At 38.3% G+C, this 22,452-nt stretch overlaps 1 protein-coding gene across 2 annotated transcripts in view; it reads left to right on the forward strand.

The window, feature by feature from the left end:
* Nucleotides 1-15,227, forward strand: part of kntc1 (kinetochore associated 1) — a 98,357-nt gene extending 83,130 nt beyond the window's left edge. For both annotated transcript variants that reach the window (XM_052591583.1, XM_052591584.1), the window contains exons 56-60: nucleotides 3,750-3,879; nucleotides 4,166-4,255; nucleotides 4,336-4,490; nucleotides 8,987-9,089; nucleotides 15,011-15,227. In XM_052591583.1, the coding sequence (XP_052447543.1) occupies nucleotides 3,750-3,879; nucleotides 4,166-4,255; nucleotides 4,336-4,490; nucleotides 8,987-9,089; nucleotides 15,011-15,061 (529 nt within the window). In that variant the 3' untranslated portion in view covers nucleotides 15,062-15,227. The remainder of the gene's footprint in view (nucleotides 1-3,749; nucleotides 3,880-4,165; nucleotides 4,256-4,335; nucleotides 4,491-8,986; nucleotides 9,090-15,010) is intronic.
* The last annotated feature ends 7,225 nt before the right edge of the window (nucleotides 15,228-22,452 follow it).

Below are 22,452 nucleotides of genomic sequence, written 5' to 3' on the forward strand. Positions count from 1 at the left end.
ACCTGATCTCAAAGGCTCAATCTGAGGACCGTGCAGGAGCTGCTGAACTGCCTTGTGGGACAAAACCGGTTCGTTCATCCTGCATGACATTTCATACATTATTATTATTATTATTATTACTAATATTGTAAATCAGTTTTATGTTGTTTTATTTATTTCTTTATTTAGACATAAGTTATGTAAGTGCGCTCTAACTCTCTCCACCGCTGACGAACAGTACTAATTATAATTATTTTACTTCAGAACCGTGTCTGGGACTAATCTAGCTCATCCATGTTTTTTTTTTTATTTTATTTTTTTATTGCATCTGAAAATGAGTTTGTTCATTACATTCACTTCACAGTGATCTGGCGCAGATCAGCCTCCCGCAAAGCTCGTTAACAGCCATTAGATATATTGCCTTTAACGTAAAATTGCATCAGAATGGACAAATCTGTTTTTTAAGGGAGAAAAAAAAGAAATTCATAAAATGCCAGCGAATGAACGTGTACAAACTGTCAATAGTCGCAGTATCAGTATTGAAGGAGAAGTGCTGGATTTCGTTAATTTTTTTATTTTATTTCATTTTTTTGCCCCGCAACTCACTTGAAGAAGTTCAGATAAATGGAAACACCATACACTATGTAACAATCCTTAATTGAAGAAATGTGGCAAATATCTCAAGAGAGAACCTCATATTATTAAATTCAAAAGTGCTTTCCATATTTGGGTCAAAATAGGCTACATTTGTGAACACATATTTTCTGAAATGTGCGCGTCAGGTCATGCAAGCCTGCATCTTAAACCCTCTGTCAAATTTTCTGCGTCCGCTATGGACCGTTAGGTAGGCGTGACATAAAAATCGTCATTGGACAGTGTGTGCAGAGACTCTAGCAGACGACCGCGAGGACAGGTGCCCGTGGTCAGTAGGCTTCAAAAGCAAAATTGCACATGTGCAGGCAGTGTGAAGAAGCTCATTGCTACTCGAACCTGTGCAATCCGTCAATAAAAGAATATAAAGACAGCGATGTGCAATAATTCTGGGCAATTGCAGAGCTGGCCATCAGCCTGCACATTCAGAAGTATAAATTGAAGAAGTCTGCGTCAGGATTGCTCATGTGGAAAGTATAACACAGGCGTCACAATCGCAACTTCTTTGTGTTACTCCTTTCAAGCTGAATCTCACAAAATTGGTCAGCTCCCGACAGCATCAGGTGTTTTATTTATGGGGAGTAGAATTGTTTATTTCAATGAATGTAATAGATTATATATATAAAAAAAATAATAATAAAATCAATTTTTTTTTTTTTTTTTTACCACTGTCCACTGTGTGTTAGTAGGTGCGAGCAGATGATACTCAGCATGTGTTGGATGTTGTGGAGTTCAGCGTTAGGGTGGTGTGCTCCTCCGCTGACAGCTTGGGCGTAGCTCAGTCTGCCTGGCTGGGTCGGGCTCTGCTGTGGACGGGCTTCAGCTGCTGGAGCTGTGGGGCTGTTGTTGAGCGGTCTCTGTCTGTAGGGGTCCTGTCTGTGTGCTGGAGCTCCGGGCGGTGGACCTCTGGGTGCTGGAGCTCTGGGTGGTGCTCCGGTCGGGGCTCTAGATGAGCTGTGGACTGGGATGTAGTTTGCTGGAGTGTGTCTCGATGGATTGGCTGGGTTAGGGCTGGTTCTGCTCCACCTGGGGCTGGTCTGGTTGGTCCTGTATAGAGTGACATCTTTGAGTCTCTTTGCGAGGATATGTACCAGATTCTTATAAAGGTGGACGTGGTCGTATAGACATTCGGTGTCCAGGTCTGGATGGTGGGCCAAGTGGACGTTGGGCAGGAGGGCACAATGTCTAGAGATTCTGGAGTTTATTTTATTAATTGTGTTGGGATGGAAATCTTTCCTCTGAAGTAAAGTGGACAGGATGATTTTGGAGTTGGGGAAGGTTTCTCTAGCTTTATCCACGACGGCTCTGAGGGAGTTCGACACTCGGTCCTGCTGGCTCCGCAGGTCGTTGGTGCCCGTGTGGATGATGATGTGGCTGGGCCGGCCTAGCTGGGACTCTGTCAGGAGCTCCAGGGCTTTGTCAGTGGTGGGACACCAGAGTTTAACAGCTCTGTGCTGGGGGAACAGTTTCTTTACATCGATGAATTTGCCGTTTGAATCGATGAGTAGAGCTATTTCGGGTTCCTCTGTGCTGGCTGGTGCTGGGCTGCTGTGAGACGAGGAGTCTGGCAGGGGGCGCTGTGACGGCTGCGAGCGGGCTGGGTCGGGTCTCTCTGCGCTGAGGGCTGGGTGTTGACTCCCTGGGCTGGAGGCCAGTGTTTGAGCTCTGTGGGTCTGCTCTGGCTCTTCTCTGGCCAGGAGGAGCTCTCTCAGCTGCTCTCTCAGGGCCTGGATCTCGCTGTGCTGCTGCTCTCTCTCCTCCTGGATCTCTCTCAGCTGCTGCCTCATCTCTGCTGTGGACTGCTCTCTGTCCTCTAGCTGGAGTCTCAGGGCGGTCAGCTCACACTGATAGCTGTCCTTCTCTGTCTGAAGCTTCCTGGTCTGCTGTGTGAGGGCTGACAGTCTCTGAGTTAAGAGCTCGGTGTTCCGCTGGAGTTCATTGTGAGCTGCACATGTGTCCAACTGCTGCTGTTTGAGCACAGTTTCTCTGAGCTGCACCATCTCCATCTCTAGCTTGGTGAAGTGCTCCTGTAGGAGAGGGATAGCTCTGAGCCGGGAGGGCGAGATGTGCTCAGCTTCTGCAGGAGTGGGTCTGAGGTCTGCGGTGCTGATCGGTGGATTCTGCTCAGATGACGAGCTTTCAGATAGTACAGCTTTCTCATGTTTCACGATTTCACCTATTGTTCTGTAGTCCGCCTGGAATGTTTTCAGGTCCCCCTGTATCATGACTGTACCATTTTTGTAGATGTTGACGGTCATCACTGTGCTGTCAGGGTCATGCGGTTCTCTGATTTTGACTTTCCAGCCATTACAGATGCCTTCTTTCTTTACAGAGGGGTAATGGTTGATGATGGCTTTATGCCAGGCGCTGGGGTGATCGGAGAAGAAAATGAGGTTGCAGACTTCTCCAGTTTTGAACAGATCTGCAAACAGGGTCTCTGGATTGTTTGTCAGAAGTTTCTGCTTGTAGGTTTTCCTTGCGGTGTCGGATTTCACCTCAGAGGGGTACTGTATGGTGGTGAGGGGGGAGCTCATTTGCATATGGCAGTGGGCTGATTGCAGCTGCTGCTCTGATTGGCTGATTCTCTCTGCCTCAGTTAAATTGATACATTGAGGAATGTCAGAGTGTGGGCTAGCCATAGCTTTAGCTTTTTAGCATTTTTAGCTTATAAAAATATAAAAAGATCAATTTTATGCACTTATATTTGCAAAAAAATAAGCAAAGAGCCAAAAAAAAGGTTTCCAGTGCAATTTTAGTTGTACTCACTGCTTCTCCCTCTGAGTATAGGTGGTTCTTTTCCTGTTTTAAACTTTCCCTCCAATTTTCCAGCAGGCCTGTTGCTAGAAGTCTGATCTTCTGATCCTCTGCGTTGATTATTTGTGTTTAAAAATGAAAATACTATATTTTCAGAGTTCTTTTCATCATATTTCACGTCTGTATGTGGTATTCTTCTAGATTTTGTAGATTTTCGGTCTATTTCTTTTCTCAAAATAGCGAACAAAGAAGAAAATCTAAGAGCTCATGCAGATCATGGCTTCATTCAGATCTCTCTCATCTCTCTCTCTTTATATTCTCTGTATAATAATCTGTAACAATAATCTGTATTGTATGTGTTGCAGATGTCCGTTCGTGTTCTCTCTGGATCTGGTCGGCATCGCCAGGAGGTTTGCTCAGTTCAGTCTGCAGGCGTTCTCTCTGGGCACACTGTTGCTCGTCCCTTGTGCCAAGAAGAAGGAACCACAGATTCAGGTTCACACTCCGTCACACATTTATACACTGGCTTTTACATGTGATCCAGTTATTAGTGTTTATCAGTAGTGATCTGTGATTCTGGAGTCAGTGTGCTGCAAGCTGAGTGATGATATTCAGTTATTATTGTAGTGTGGAGATGAATCTGTGAGTGGGATTGGTCTGTCATTGTTCAGTTATCAGTGATTACTACGGTGAAGTCTGCAGGTTCTCCTGTTTGACTGATGTGTGATCTGAACGTGTTAGAGTCAGACTGAAACAGGATGTTGTGTGTGTTGTTGGTCAGAGCTTCCTGTTGTCCTGTGACCCGAGCCTGGTTCTGGATCAGGTGGAGCAGAGCATGAGCACCGGAGAGTTAGCTGGACTTCCTTCACAGGTGTCTGATCGAACACATCTGCTCTCAGGCTCGTTCACGTCTGACTCGTTCAGGATGTCTCACCTTCTCATCTGTTGTAGATCAGAGAGACCGTGTTCTCCTTCCTCTGTCGAAACGGCAAGTCACAGATGTTGATGAAGACCAGACACTTCACTGATCTGAAGAAGCACCTGATCTCAAAGGCTCAATCTGAGACCGTGCAGGAGCTGCTGAACTGCCTTGTGGGACAAAACCGGTTCGTTCATCCTGCATGACATTTCATACATTATTATTATTATTATTATTACTAATATTGTAAATCAGTTTTATGTTGTTTTATTTATTTCTGTATTTAGACATAAGTTATGTAAGCGCGCTCTAACTCTCTCCACCGCTGACGAATCACAACACTGAGACCCCACGCCTGATTCTTACAACACACTCAGAAAAACAGAGATTAAAGCTCAAAAGCAGATTAAAATCTAAAGCAGATCCATAAACAACTATTTAAATTCACACAATCTCACTAATTGTGCAGTTTATTCTTAAGCATCATGGATCGAGTCGATGTGTGCTGTTTAATGCATTTGAGACATTGTTTTCCTTAGAACATAACTGACACGACACGATATATTTATATACCGTATTTTCCGCAATATAAGAAGTACTTAAAAGCCTTTAATTTTCTCAAAAAACGACAGTGCGCCTTGTAATCTGGAGTGCCTTATATAGGGATCAAGGGTCTCAAAATGTTGCCATTCCCTTTAGCACAGCTCCATCTAGTGGATGCATAACACAAACCCAGTCAAACGTTTACTGCAGTATCTTCTATTCTATGTGCTTTATAATCTGGTGCGCCCTATACAGTAGGTGGCCAGCCTTTCTGGGGCTTACCGCCGCACGTACCGGTAACTGTAATTCAGTCGCGTGTTAAAATCATTCGCCAAACTACCGCCAGGTGGCGCAAAGGGACGGATTGCGAAATGAATGTAATTGTAAAATGAGATAAAAGAAAGAAGTAAAACAACAATAACATTATGATATAACATTGTAACATTTAAAAAAATTTTTTTTTTTTTTACAATTTGTTAATTTTTAAAATGTAGGATAATCTTAGACTACAGTCTACTAAACAAAAATTAAAAGAAGACCTTAACACAAAGGATCATATGCATGCTATTTTTATTAAACCAAATATAAGGCCTATATATATATATATATATATATATATATATATATATATATATATATATATATATATATATATATATATATATATATATATATATATATATATATATAAGCTAAATGTTTTAATTTCATTTTCATTTCAATTCATTCTTGGTTTAAAAAAGTCTTCAGGTTCCATATGCAGAGCGAAATGGGAACGGTCCAGCATTTAGCAATAATTAGTATTAACTCTGTTATTATTCTTTATTTTTCAAACTACCAGCATTTGTGAATTATGCCTTATGTGTGACCAAAAATTAAGTATTATTTGTTTCAGCTGATCGTGCTGGAGCCTCGCGCACATATTCACTGGAAACAGCAGTCGTTCACCAGACATTCGGCGTGAGCACTTTGACATATTGTTAATTATGATTTTTTTTTTCATCGATACTGAAACGCACACAGCCTATTTACCTCATGAATAATAGTTAAGCTTCAAATGGGCAACATCACAAATATGGAAACGTTTGATTTCTCCCGATTGAGAAACCCCAAGCTTACCTTATGCTTAGCTTTAAATTATTATTATTATTATTTATTACTAAGCCTATATTATTATATACTGCAATTATATTTATCCACTAGAATTATATATTTTTAATTATTGTTTTGTTCTGATATATTTGTTAAATTTAAAGGATTTGTTGTAAAATATTTTCTAATAGCCTATTTTTTTCCTCTCACAAACTCTGTTTTAGCGTGTTTAAAAAAAAAAGAAAACATGCAGCAAACAAAAATAGGTGATTGATCCGTTAAAATGAAATGTATACACGATTCATATATTTTTTTCCTCTGACAAACTTTATTTTTTAGCGTGTTTAAAAAAATAAAAAATAAAACATTCAGCAAATGAAAATAGGCAATCAATCCATTAAAATGTGTTACTCTTGGTTAACAGTACTAATTATAATTATTTTACCTCAGAACAGAGCCTGGGACTAATCTAGCTTATCCAGGTTTTTTTTTTTTTTTTTTTTTTTATTGCATCTGAAAATGAGTTTGTTCATTACATTCACTTCACGTGATCTGTCGCAGATCAGCCTCCTGCGATGCTCAGCTGTAGACGATTTAAAAATGTTTGATATAAAGCAGTGGTTCTCAACCCGCGGCCCGTCACAAATTCTAATGCGGCCTGCACCACATGCTAAAAAAAAAAAAAAACAAACCTTTATCAGTTTGTAAAATTTTATTGTTTACATCAATTTAAGAATTGTGCTACTAATGAAATATAAGCTATATCCTAATGTTTTTAAGTGTTTTTTTCTTCTTCATATATTATTTTCAGACATGAGCACTGGCATAAGCATTTAACGAACACATACAAGCGCGCACTTTGGCAGAATTCAATTCAAATAGTCATCAACAGCCATTAGGTAAATTGCCTTTAAGGTAAAATTGCATCAGAATGGACACATTTGTTTTTTAAGGGAGAAAAAAAAGAAATTCATAAAATGCCAACGAATGAATATATACAAACTGTCAATAGTCGCAGTATCAGTTTTGAAGGAGAAGTGCTGGATTTTCGTTTATTTTTTTATTTTTATTTTTTGCCCCGCAACTCACTTGAAGAAGTTCAGATAAATGGAAACACCATACACTATGTAACAATCCTTAATTGAAGAAATGTGGCAAATATATCAAGAGAGAACCTCATATTATCAAATTCAAAAGTGCTTTCCATATTTGGGTCAAAATAGGCTACATTTGTGAACGCATATTTTCTGAAATGTTGCGCGTCAGGTCATGCAAGCCTGCATCTTAAACCCTCTGTCAAACTTTCTTTCTATATATCTTTATATTGTTAGTTTTATATTGTTAACACAAGTTCATTTAGAACTTTTTTTTTACTTATAAACTCCTTGAGAATTGAAAGTTAGTTTAATAGTATTTAAATTCAAGTTTTAAAAAAAGGTTTTAATTGCTTAAAATATTTTTATTAATTAATAATGTTATCATGTTTGTTCTTGTAAAAAATTATTGTATTCTTTAGGAAAACGGGAAAAAATAAGGGACAATCCGAATATTTGTTTTGCTTTACCTATTTATGTGAGCTACAATTATTCAAATAATAATAATAATAATAATAATAATAAAATAATGTAATTAAAAAATACCATTGGCCTGAGTAATTTTGACCATTATAGAATTGTGACTTTAAAGATTAGTCATTTAGGTGGTAAAAATACTGTGAAATTAATAATGGCATGGATTTTAGAGCATAACAACTGAAGGTTTATGAAACATTCGCCAATAAAGCATTTTTTTAAACAACGGAACTTAAAGTTGTGTATTAAAATATTATTTCAACCATACAGCATGTGAATAAATAAAATTCATAATTTTCATAACATTTCATTATTCATAAAATGCATAACGTTTCTGGTGTTGTACTTCAATATAATGAGCTCCAAGTTTAAGATTAGTCCTAGACTTCTCTCTCTCTTTAACAGCATTAGCTCAATGATATACGTCTTCCTTCCGTTAGACTTCTCCTGCCTTGCTAAATGTTAGGCTCATGATCAATAAGTTCGCCTCAATCTGATTCAGTGAAGTCAAACCGCAGACAGTGAAGCCTCGGAGACCCGCGCGCTGTGAGGCGGGAACAGAGGACTCCGCTTGGTCTTAAAGCCTCCCGCAAACACCCACGATCACAAATAACAATGATTTTCGTAAAATGATGATTAATTATCATTATAATATTCAAACCATAATAAACGGGCTACTCTCTGATGATGTAATCCATATGAAATGTGCATTTCTCTCTGGCGTTCATGGCGAATCCTCGTGGTCAACTTCATCTTAGCAGTGACACAGAAAACACTAGTTAATTAATAAACAATTAAATGTCTCCTCGCTAATTTAGACACATTCATAATCATTACTTTAGCCTGTTCTTTGCTTAAGGTCATAACGCTTATTATCCGACCCCACGGAATGAGCGAGCGGACCAGAATATTCAGAACTGCGCTTTCCGCTCACGATTCTGATCGGAACAAATCCGAAACATACTGTCTGCTAAACTTTCAGAAACATAACAAAAAACAATTATGCATTTTTTTTTTTTTTAATAGTTCTTGACAAAACAAATTTTGTTTGTTTTGCCTAGATCCTATGTCTATGGCCCAATGACGCTACGATGAGCATTTACTACTTTTAAAAAATGCGGGTCGGGTACAAGTGTTATGCAGGTCCCCATGCGCCACCAAAATATAAATGCGCTTTGAAATAAGTTCTGACAGCGTATTTGCGCACCAACATGATTGACAGCTGTTATACACAATTACCATTTTTGTAATATATAAGATTTTTATTTAAACTGAAAACATAAATCTAGGCTATACGATGCCATTTTCAAATAACTTGTGTTTTAGTTTGTGACACTGAATGTCTGCTCACACTCTTACAAGGCCATGATATATATATATATATATATATATCTCAAACATACCTTTAGTTTCATTCATACAAGTGAATTTGTATTTCTAACACTCTTTCAATGTTTGTTTTTTTCCCCCTGAACAGTGAAGAGGAGGCCGTTTCTTTTGCTGATGAATTTCTGAAGTACAGAGAGCTAAAAGGAGGACAAGCAGCTCCTCTGAGCAACACTTTCTCTGATCCTGTCAGGGTAATCCATCTTCAATATTCAAATGAGCTTAATGTTTTAGGGATGCACCAATAGCAGATTAATACTGTTAGCTGATTGCTCACGATGAACTCATTAGGGGGAGGTTAGGAGCACGATCCTATATCACGATAATATTAGAGGTCTAAATTAACAACAAAGACCAAAATATTATTTTCAACTGCTGTTTATTTTCCAATATAATAATCAAACCCAAAAATAATAACCTGATTCCAAAAGAGTTGGGACACTGTACAGATTGTGAATAAAAACAGAATGTAATCATGTGAAGGTTTCAAATTTCAATATTTTATTCAGAATACAACATAGATGACATATCAAATGTTTAAACTGAGAAAATGTATAATTTTAAGGGAAAAATAAGTTGATTTTAAATTTCATGACATCAACACATCTAAAAAAAGTTGGGATAAGGCCGTGTTCACCACTGTGTGGCATCCTCTCTTCTTTTTATAACAGTCTGCAAACGTCTGGGGACTGAGGAGACAAGCTGCTCAAGTTTAGGAATAGGAATGTTTTCCCATTCTTGTCTAATATAGGCTTCTAGTTGCTCAACTGTCTTAGGTCTTGTTTGTCACATCTTCCTCTTTATGATACACCAAATGTTTTCTCTGGGTGAAAGATCTGGACTGCAGGCTGGAAATTTCAGTCCCGGATGATCCTCCTACACAGCCATGATGTTGTAATTGATGCAGTATGTGGTCTGACATTGTCATGTTGGAAAATGCAAGGTCTTCCCTGAAAGAGACGACATCTCGATGGGAGCATATGTTGTTCTAGAACTTGGATATACCTTTCAGCATTGATGGTGCCTTTCAAGTCAAGTCACCTTTATTTATATAGCGCTTTAAACAAATTACATTAAAGCAACTGAACAACATTCATTAGGAAAACAGTGTCTCAATAATGCAAAATGATAGTTAAAGGCAGTTCATCATTGAATTCAGTGATGTCATCATCTCTGTTCAGTTAAATAGTGTCTGTGCATTTATTTGCAATCAAGTCAATGATATCGCTGTAGATGAAGTGACCCCAACTAAGCAAGCCAGAGGCGACAGCGTCAAGGAACCGAAACTCATTTCATTTCATTTCATTTCATTTATTATACAGGAAAGGTTAAAAAGTAACATTGAGATACAATTTAAACGGGCCTGACTCAGTTTAAAAACTGGTTTCCAGCAGGTTCCTGTCCATCGGTGACCGAATGGAGACCGAATGGAGAAAAAAAACTTGGGTGAAACCAGGCTCAGTTGGGGTCAGTTCTCCTCTGACCAGATGAAACCATTTCTAAGGAAAGATTGCTATCAAATAGCACACCTAGGTTCCTAACTGATGACGAAGAAGTGACAGAACAGGCATGAAGTCTTAGTGTTCTTAGACCATTAGTTTTTCAAATTGGTGTGTTTCATCGGGCCGCGAAGAAATATAGAGCATATATAATCAGCATAACAGTGAAAGCTAACACCATGTTTCCTGATGATATTTCCCAAGGGTAGCATGTAAAGCATGAAGGGTAGCGGCCCTAGTACTGAGCCTTGAGGTACTCCATACTGCACTTGTGATTGATATATAACCGGTATCAATTTGTAGCAGTGAATGAAGATGTATCATAAGTACGATTTAAACCATGCTAATGCACTTCCACTGATGCCAACAAAGTGTTCAAGTTTATGCAAAAGAATGTTGTGGCCAATAGTGTTAAACGCAGCACTAAGATCCAATAAAACTAATAGAGAGATACACCCACGATCAGATGATAAGAGCAGGCCTAACCATAACCCTAACCCTGACTGGAAATCCTCACAGTTACCCTTTTTTTAGATGCCATCAGAGATATAAGCTTCTGAACTGAGCCCTGATAACAACTTGGGCTGTCCTTGTCCTCTTTAGTCCGGATGACATGATGTCCCAGTTTTCCAAAAATAACTTCAAATTTTTATTCGTCTGACCACAGAACAGTTTTCCACTTTGCCACATTCCTTTTTAAATAAGCCTTACCCCAGAGAAAACACCTGTGCTTCTGGATCATGTTTAGATATGGCTTCTTTTTTGACCTATAGAGTTTTATCCGGAAACGGTGAATGGCACGGTGGATTGCTAAGCCCATGTTGTGATCTCCATTACAGTAACATTCCTGTATGTGATGCAGTTCCGTCTAAGGGCCCGAAGATCATGGGCATCCAGTATGTTTTTTCAGCCTTGACCGATACGCACAGAGATTGTTCCAGATTCTCTGAATCTTTGGATGATATTATGCACTGTAGATGATGATAACTTCAAACTCTTTGCAATTTTTCTCTGAGAAATTCCTTTCTGATATTGCTCCACTCTTTTTATACCCAATAATGTTGCCAATTGACCTGATAAGTTGCAAATTGGTCCTCCAGCTGTTCGTTATATGTACATTTAACTTTTCCGGCCTCTTATTGCTACCTGTCCCAACTTTTTCGGAATGTGAAGTTCTCATGAAATCCAAAATGAGCCAAATTTTGGCATGACATTTCAAAACGTCTCTCACTTTCAACATTTGCTATGTTATCTATATTCTATTGTGAATAAAATATAAGTTTATGAGATCTGTAAATTATTCCATTATATTTTTACTCCCAATTTGTAGTGTCCCAACTTTTTTGCAATCGGGTTTAAAACGGAAATGTTTGTATTAGGGATGTCAATTTTCGATCATTTCCATGATCAGTCGTCATTTAAATTACTGGTCAAATAATGGGTTAGTCGTTAATCGGAATGCTGCAAAATGAGTCTATTGCCGCAGCACGCAGTCACCTGCAACACAAGGATGTGCCAAATGGAGAGACACATCAAACATCATCAAATCACTTTTATTGTCACATCACCACAGCACATGTGCATTAGTGAGTGAAATTCTGGGAGGCGTGCTCCAGACAGTGCAGAAACAATTAACATATAACCATACAGACTTCAACAGGTGCCAATGTGCAATATACACATACATATAGTCAGTACACACAGTGTACTCTTAGACCTATTTACAGTTAGCATTGCACATTATACACAGTATATACACATTCTACATTATGTAGACATATATACACATAAAATATGCTAAGGTGCAACAGATTATACATGAACTGAATTAGGGATCGACCGATATGCATTTTTCAGGGCCGATACCGATTATTACAGATCGAGTAGACCAATAACCGATATTTTGAACCGATATGTGTCTAGTGTAAAAATGAAAATTTGTCAAAATTAAGAATAAAAAGGCCTCTGACAAAGACTCTCTTTAAATTATTTGAACACATCTTTAATTCTGAGAACTGTTCATAATAACAACATTAATATTAATGAAAGTGGGACCACAGTATGTTTCATGATTAAGCCTATGGATATTTTACTACATCTAAACAGTTAAGGGAAAGGGAAGTATTGGCATCAATAATTTACATGTTAGAAATGTGCAATAGCTTAACCTCTCAATTATTTTCTGAGGACTAAAACATAGCCTAAAATAATAGACGTGACTACTCAATTAATAGTCTAATGCACATCAATGGATTAACTAAAAAAGCACACACATACACACACACACACATATATATATATATATGTATATATAATATATATACATTTTCAGCGTTTATTTGTGCATCTTCTCAGTTAACAACGGCTCTGTGTAGTAACAGCTGCTCTATGTGAAATCACACACCTGAGGGAATTTACCGCTGATTAGAGAACCGGCTTTACTGACGAGATGCGCATAAACGATCGGCCGATCGTGATCGTAGCAGCCCTACTAAAAGCTGCAGTTGTTGAGCCCCTCCTGAAAAAGAGCAATCTTGATAACACCATTTTGAGCAATTTTAGACCAATATCTAACCTTCCTTTTATAGGCAAAATTATAGAAAAGGTAGTTTTTAATCAGCTGAACAAATACTTAAACTCAAATGGATACCTGGACAATTTTCAATCTGGTTTCTGACCGCATCACAGCACAGAGACAGCACTCATTAAGATAATAAACGATATTCGCTTAAATTGTGACTCTGGCAAAATATCGGTATATTTCCTATCACAGCTATACTGATGATACCCAGATTTACCTAGCCTTATCTCCAAATGACTACAGCCCCATTGACTCCTGCTGCCAATGCATTGAAGAAATTAATAGTTGGATGTGCCAGAACTTTCTTCAGTTAAACAAGGAAAAAACTGAAGTCATTGCATTTGGAAACAAAGATGAAGTGTTCAAGGTGAATGCATACTTTGACTCTAGGGGTCAAACAACTAAAAATCAAGTCAGGAATCTTGGTGTGATTCTGGAGACAGACCTTAGTTTCAGTAGTCATGTCAAAGCAGTAACTAAATCAGCATACTATCATTTAAAAAACATTTCAAGAATTAGATGTTTTATTTCCAGCCAAGACTTGGAGAAACTTGTTCATGCCTTTATCACCAGCAGGGTGGACTATTGTAATGGTCTCCTCACTGTTCTTCCCAAAAAGACCATTAGACAGCTGCAGCTCATCCAGAACGCTGCGGCCAGGATTCTGACTAGAACCAGAAAATCTGAGCATATCACACCAGTCCTCAGGTCCTTACACTGGCTTCCAGTTACATTTAGGATTGATTTTAAAGTACTTTTACTCGTATATAAGTCACTAAATGACCTAGGACCGAAATATATTGCAGATATGTTCACTGAATATAAACCTAAGAGAGCACTCAGATCACTAGGATCAAGTCAGTTAGAAATACCAAGGGTTCACACAAAACAAAGGGAGTCTGCCTTTAGTTACTATGCTGCCTGCAGTTGGAATCAGCTTCCAGAAGAGATCAGATGTGCTAAAACACTAGTCACATTTAAATCTAGACTCAAAACGCATCTGTTTAGCTGTGCATTTATTGAATGAGCACTGTGTGATGTCCGAACTGATTGCACTATATTTTCACTGTTTTTTTTATTTATGTAAAATCATATTCTGTTTTCAAATTCATTTTAAGTAAATGTTTTGATCATTTTAAAAGTTTTAAAATTGCTTGTTTTATTTATTTATTTATTTATTATTATTTTACTTTTATGTAAAGCACTTTGAATTACCATTGTGTACAAAATGTGCTGTATAAATAAACTTGCCTTGCCTATATTCCTACTCTATCCTTGCATATATATGTGGCGAGAGGTGTCAGGTACTGGAGGCAACTCTGAAAAACACTAACAATTATACTAAAGTTCGACTATACCACCCGTTATATACCGGAACTAAACTCCGGAACTCAAAGAAACACAGCACTCAATGTGAACACCTTTAAACTGCAGCTAAACCCCTCCTCTATACACTAATCTGAACCAGACATAAGACATCGTCAACGTCTGATGCCAAATTGTCAAACATAGCCCAACCCTAGCTTTTTCGGTTTATTATCATATATGCATTAGTCAGTATTAGGTTTTTTTTTTTAAAGCATTTTACTTACTTTTCTGGGTGCATCCGTGACAGGTGTCTGTTAAAGTTTGAAGTTGTCCCAGTCTTTTCCTCAATCGTGTGATGCACACACAACATTTAGTGCTGCTCTTTCCAGCTCTTTTAGATGCAAAATTTGAGAGAATGGAGTCTTGAGTTGGACTCGAGTCCAAAGAATAGTGACTTGAGTCCGAGTCCAGGACTCGAGTACTCCATCACTGTTAGACGGCCCAAAATCCTACAGATCCTTCACACAAGAGTTGCAGACTGACATTGTTCTGGCCCTTTTCATTTAAAGGGTATAATTGGGTTTAAACAATCAGCTGATAGCATATGATTGGTGCATGACCTGCTCATTGTTTGTAATTAATGTCTGTTGTGGTTGTAGATAATACTTAAGTCTTGTAGATATACTTTATGTTCTCTCTCTCTCTCTCTTTCTTTTTTGTCTTTCAGGAATTTTTGGAAAAGGCCCTGGAACCCAGAGTTACACAAACATCAGCATAAGATTTAAATGATTTGTTGGGTAATATAGTTTATTAATAATCCTATGCTTGTACATTTTACATTAAATAGTATTACAATGTTTACTGATATTTTGTGAATATAAACACCAAGTGGATGTAGATGCATACCTGCATTACAAATAAAAACTAATACCTTTTCTCAATAATGTGGAAATGTTTATGTAGCTTGCAAGTTTCCTTTAGATATGTTATACAAAAAGACTATGGTCATTATTTTAGTCAAGTCTTTATTCATATAGCGCTTTAAACAAAGTACATTGCGTCCAAGCAACTGAACAACATTAATTAGGAAAACCGTGTGCCAATAATGCAAAATGACTGTTAAAGGCCATGTTGCAGGGTTAATTTTTTAACGAATTTGTGTAATTTGCTTGTTGGTAATAAACATTTAAACTGTTATCCATTATATTTTATGTTGTTTGATATCACAAAACGGAATATAATTTGAAAAAGTAGGTAATATCTTACAGTGGTCTCCTTTCCCCCACAATGCATTGCATCATGTCACGTTGGGGAGAGAATTTACCAAAGCCGCCTTGAGAGCATTGAGAGTGACTAGAGAGAGACGAGATATATAGACAGATAGACTACATAGATAGATAGATAGATAGACAGATAGATAGAGAGATATCGACCAACAGCGACCCAAACGGACTCGCTTCCCTACAGCACAAGCTTTTCAGCGCAGTTTCCATGGGACGGCACCCACACAAGCTCCTGTCAAACACAGACAGACACACGGCTACGTTTGCAACAACATTTTCACCGGAGGAAGAGAAACGCTTAGAAACGTCCATATAGCTAGCATGATGCCTTCTATTTCTAGATGACAAAGACAAAATTTACCAGTAATTATCTGAACTAATGTCATGATCACTGCCACTAGATATAAAGAAAACATTTTTTTTTGACTCTGTGCTATTCAAAGACAGTAAAAAAAAAATATGTGTGTGTGTGTGTCGTTATTGTGCACTGCTGCTCGTAGACTAGCTCCAGTGCTCATTGCTGCGATGCTAAATGATAGCAACTCACCAGGACACTTCACCAACTCTCCACTCATTCTCCTCGGACCATGCATTTAATTAGCTTTGAAGGCCATGAGTTCTTGGCAATTCCTCATTTGCCCTCTCACGTCTGGCTGGTTCGAAATTACACGGCTGCGGGTCATCATACATGTTTGCTCTTGCCACCACTTCCTCATCCAGTCAGTCGCTATGACGTTAGTTCTGATGCTGCGTCCCAGGCAGGTTATTGAGCTCGTAATCACTTTTTCAAACCACGACTAACGACTTTGTACCGTTCCAGGCAAGTTACACCAAACTTTCTGAGCGCAAGGAATTGTAACTAGATTATTTATTTTATTGCAACATTACATTGACCTAAAATCATTTTTTCAACGTGTACCACTTGCATAAACACTGCATCCGCAGGCAGTATTACTCGTATGGGCTGTCACTGTTGTTTCGTGTGCTGTGTGACGTCGGAACATGGAGTACATCGATCTAGTATGAGACACGAGTTCACGGGTGGGAAGTCACGGGTTTGACTGCCGTTCCAGTGCACTTTCACGGGTTACAGGTTGCCTGGAACGCGGCATCATATTAGGCTGAGGCTACCTTTCCTCGACTTCTCCCCAATGTGACGTCATCACAGAGTTGCGTAATAAAAAACGTTAATACCAAAAACTTAAAAAAAATAGGTCTTTAACACCATTTTTGAGACATTTTAAAAAAGATATACATATCTTGAGTGATTTATGTAGCCATTAATCGAAAGTGGTGGTTAACCTGCAACATGGCCTGGTCATCTCTGTTCAGTTTAAATAGTGTCTGTGCATTTATTTGCAATCAACTCAATGATATTGCTGTAGATGAAGTGACCCCAACTAAGCAAGCCAGAGGCGACAGCGGCAAGGAACCGAAACTCCATCGGTGACAGAATGGAGAAAAAAACCTTGGGAGAAACCAGGCTCAGTTGGGGTCAGTTCTCCTCTGACCAGACGAAACCAGTAGTTCAATTCCAGGCTGCAGCAAAGTCAGATTCTGCAGAAGAATCATCTGTTTCCTGTGGTCTTGTCCTGGTGGTCCTCTGAGACAAGGTCTTTACAGGGGATCTGTATCTGGGCTCTAGTTGTCCTGGTCTCCGCTGTCTTTCAGGGCAGTAGAGGTCCTTTCTAGGTGCTGATCCACCATCTGGTCTGGATACGTACTGGATCCGGGTGACTGCAGTGACCCTCTGATCTGGATACAGACTGGATCTGGTGGCTACGGTGACCTCGGAACAAGAGAGAAACAGAGTAATATTAGCGTAGATGCCATTCTTCTAATGATGTAGAAAGTACATAGAGTGTTATGGGAAGTGTTTCCGGTTCCGGTTTACCTAATTAATGCAGCCTAAAAATCCTTTAACGGATTTGGATATTAAAAGCATATTAGTATGTTATGTGTAAGCAAGGTTAAAGAGATGGGTCTTTAATCTAGATTTAAACTGCAAGAGTGTGTCTGCCTCCCGAACAATGTTAGGTAGGTTATTCCAGAGTTTAGGCGCCAAATAGGAAAAGGATCTGCCGCCCGCAGTTGATTTTGATATTCTAGGTATTATCAAATTGCCTGAGTTTTGAGAACGTAGCGGACGTAGAGGAGTATAATGTAAAAGGAGCTCATTCAAATACTGAGGTGCTAAACCATTCAGGGCTTTATAAGTAATAAGCAATATTTTAAAATCTATACAATGTTTGATAGGGAGCCAGTGCAGTGTGGACAGGACCGGGCTAATATGGTCATACTTCCTGGTTCTAGTAAGAACTCTTGCTGCTGCATTTTGGACTAGCTGTAGTTTGTTTTCTAAGCGTGCAGAACAACCACCCAATAAAGCATTACAATAGTCTAACCTTGAAGTCATAAATGCATGGATTAACATTTCTGCATTTGACATTGAGAGCATAGGCTGTAACTTATATATATATATATATCTATCTGAGATGGAAAAATGCAGTTTTACAAATGCTAAAAAACGTGGCTTTCTAAGGAAAGATTGCGATCAAATAGCACACCTGACGAAGAATTGACAGAGCAACCATCAAGTCTTAGACAGTGTTCTAGGTTATTACAAGCAGAGTTTTTAGGTCCTATAATTAACACCTGTTTTTTTTTTTTTTTTTTGTTTTTTTCAGAATTTAGCAATAAGAAATTACTCATGCTGTTGTTTATATTGACTATGCATTCCATTCGTTTTTCAAATTGGTGTGTTTTATTGGACTGCAAAGAAATATAGAGCTGCGTATCATCAGCATAACAGTGAAAGCTAACACCATGTTTCCTGATGATATCTCCCAAGGGTAACATATAAAGCGTGAAGAGTAGCGGCCCTAGTACTGAGCCTTGAGGTACTCCATACTGCACTTGTGATCGATATGATACATCTTCATTCACTGCTACGAACTGATGGCGGTCATATAAGTACAATTTAAAGCATGCTAATGCACTTCCACTGATGCCAACAAAGTGTTCAAGTCTATGCAAAAGAATGTTGTGGTCAATTGTGTCAAACGCAGCACTAAGATCCAATAAAACTAAAAGAGAGATTTTTTACTTCTAAAATCAATACTATTAAAGCAGTAGCATAGCCAGAAAAGAGACTCTGGGTGTGCCACATTTATTTTCATTCACTGTGCAAAATTATGGGATAGTATTTTTGTCATACTGCTTCCGTTTTGCAGGTCGTGTCAAAATGTAGTTAATTGTTAAATGTAATAATTTTCTTCTAAATACGATAATTTTGAACTTCTGGTACGATACTTGGACACTTCCAATCTGGCAACACTGTCTGTTGATGTTGGGCCCAGGGAGGGAGAATCCTCCTCATCAGGTGTAACGTTAAGGCCTTGTGTACGGCTGTTCATCAAGCCAAGGTTTTTTGCTAAAAAATAAATAAATAAGAAAGGAGCTCTGCCACATATTGCTAGCTAGCAAGGTGCAATCAAAAATTATCTGTTTATATCATAGACTGCTGGGGTCACAGTCAGCTGCTGTTTGCTGATTGGTTGGAAGTCCGAATGTCGGCAGATATATTTTAAGAAAAATAATTTAAAATGTAGATTACATTTTAACATTTTTAGCATCATTGCACCATATGTTGGATTCTTATTTCTGTGCCCCTGAGAGTATGATTTAGAATGTTCAGTGACGTCACAGAACTGCCAGATTCAAACAGCTTTCGCGCGTTGGCTTCACTGAGCCAGAGACTGACGCGCTCAGCGCTTGTCATATATCACAATTAATATGCAGTGTTTTCAACCACATAATGTTTATTTTAGGTTTCATACATTTAAATATACATAATCACTAGTAAAACAATACATTGGTAGTTTGTAAAATACACACTGATGTCTATGAATATCTAATCAAATGTAATTTGCAGACGTGTTTACATATATCAGACACACATAGCAGAACAATAAAGTTTACTCTATTCTTCGTCCAGTTCAACAGCCACTTACTTTCATGTATTTCAGGAGAAACTGGGGAATTCAAGTGCTGTAGGTTAAATCCGGCTGATAGGACTCTGAACTGCAGCGCTCATCTCGTTATAGATCAAGATCATTTATAAAGGTTTTTAAACGAAGAATCAGAATATCAGATAGCTGACATGTTAAGCAAGTTTTTGTATATATTTTAATAAAAATTGAAAAACTAAGTAAAACTAATACCGATACATCTGTTAGTGGCTGCGGTGTCACATGACAATAATGACGCGTCGCCATGGAAACTAGGGGTCAGTTGAGGATTGCGAAAGTTATGATATTTTTAATAATGGGGAATATAGTAAAATAGTATACATTAATTACAATTGAAGTCGTGTGACCGAAAATGCTTACTATTCACAATTTTTTTTTTTTTTTTTTTTAACTTCCTTATTTTATCAGATATTTGCATGAAATTTGAATTGAAGGTAGAATTTTGTTAGTTCTTTCAAATGAAATCATGAAAATTGTTTTAGCTGGAATGGGCATCAGACCCATGGTACGTCACTGAATTAAAACAAGTATAATTAATACGAGTTCATTCATATTCATAAACATTTATTTTCAGAATACAAGAGACAACAACAATACACATCACTATTAATTGTTAATTCATATTCATACAAGTACACAACAAATATTCATTGTCATTCACAAACAGACAATCAGTTTTTTTTTTTTTTTTTTTTGCCATTTAAGTTATGTTGTGCAATTTGGACAATGAGTGACCACCCAACTTTAAACCATTTACACTAAAAGTGCAAATATACATTCATGAAAAAAAAAAAGTGAAACATTTGATTTTTCATATTTATAGTCATCCATTTAAATGTTTTTTTTTTCATGCTAACAATGAATGATCGGTACGACAAATATACATGCAATCTGTGTACTTGTGCTGAGTTGATAACTGGTAATTTACAGGTTATTGTACAACCAAGTCATCCAAGATGATGTCTGCTTCCATCGCATTGGTGGACACATCAGTGTCATGGGCATCAAATTCATACTGCTCCCCACTCATGGCCCAATAGCCAACAGTGTATTTCTTTTTTATAGCATTTCAATTTTCCCATTGAAAATGACCCTGTTGCCACCCAAATCCCATGCATGACATACAAATGGCCCCACCCCTCTGCCACCCAACAACTCCTTGATCAAGCCAATTTTTTCTTCTTCCATGATCTTGTCTGCACCTAATTCTTCAATCTTTTTCTCTAACACTTTCCGTTCATGTTCACTTCTCTTTTTTTCTTTTGTGGCTTGACGTTTGTGCAATTCTTCCTGTAGCTCTCCTTGCTTCTTCTTCCTCTTTCTTCTTTGTATTACACCCAGCCTAACTGCCTTCCTGATGACCAGCTCTTGTTTTTCCTTGTCCAAACTGTCCAAGTAGTCCACAGTGTTGTTTTTCCGTGCTCGCATTTTACAGGACAAGTAGCAGATGGTGGCATTTGCAGCTTTCTTCTTCAATGCACTAAACATCCCCATCAGCTCTTCAGCATCCATGTTGTGTGATCTTGCTTAGGTTGTCTTGATTTAGTTTCTCCGTCACTGTCCACATATCAGCAAAGTTTTTTTGATACTGCCTTTCAAGGACTAAAATGACCGCTCTCAGACAGCTTTCCATCATTTGAGTGAACATGACTGTGTCTTTTGGTGGTTGTTGCAATTTCTCAAGGATTTTGTCTGAAGCATTCAGCTGATTTCCAAAAAGGTCTGTTGTGCGAGTGAGGAATTCAGCAGGTGAGTGTAGCTGATCTTTCAGTTTCTGCACGGTCTCTTTGATAATTTCAATACCTTTTAATGTAATCAGTTTGGTCATCTGCACCAGTGTAGAATTTGGTCATCCAGGGTCCAGTCAGTAACTTCCCAAGCAAACCCAGAACTTGCATTTCAACCTGTCCAGCTGTAGAATTGAAGTCTTCCAGTATGCTAGCACGCAGGCTTCCACAGGATGTTCCTACACTGAGATATTGTAACACCTGCTTTTAACAACACTTTTAATGCTACATATAGAAATAAAGGGACCAGAGACCTTCACTTTTCAATGAGCCATGTGTATTACACCACAAATCACCATACAGTCAGTAATCCTACAATGTGCAGAGTTATTCAGTTGCAAGGGAGACATTCAATAGTCCAGACAATCATAGTGGCGTCTTTAGCTACCATGAACTTAGTCTTAGGGATAGTAGGAGCAAGATGAAACAGTACTTAAGTGCATTGTTGATGAGGACACATCTGCCTAGAACCATACAAATTGTAGCTTGTAAAATGTACAATAGATGACAAAGATGTTGTGGGCAAACTGAAGACAATTAATCCCCTTTTTGATTAAGGTCCTAGTTACAATTGAGCTGCCTCCAAATGCCTGCACGTTGAACCCTCTGCATCAAACAAACTTAGTGACACCATTAACAAATGTACCCATCTCATTTACATAAACATTCCCTAACATCATATATACAACCAAAGTACTAACAGGAGTACTTACACTTGAGTTTAAGAACCTCAGGTTCCTCAAGTCAGGGCCAAAAACAGGGTTCTAAATTAACACCCGCCAACCCGCCAAATGCGGGTTAAAATTCATTTTGGCGGGTGTTAATTAAAACTTACTAGCCAGTTTGGCTGGTGATGCATGACATGAGGCTCTGTTCTTGGTCATTTATCCCCCTGGCAGCACTTCCTACATTTCCCATGAACACTATGCTGTAATCCTACGTGATGACGTTTCATATGCTCATTGGCTGCACGCAGTTTGCAGTGAAACCAGCGCGAAAAAACAAGAAATAGAGCTTCCATCAGAAAACACAAGGAAGAAGAACAAATGGAGCCAGAGCATGGAGCAA

This window comes from Carassius gibelio, chromosome A5, assembly GCF_023724105.1.
Source record: "Carassius gibelio isolate Cgi1373 ecotype wild population from Czech Republic chromosome A5, carGib1.2-hapl.c, whole genome shotgun sequence".
Lineage (NCBI taxonomy): Eukaryota > Metazoa > Chordata > Actinopteri > Cypriniformes > Cyprinidae > Carassius > Carassius gibelio.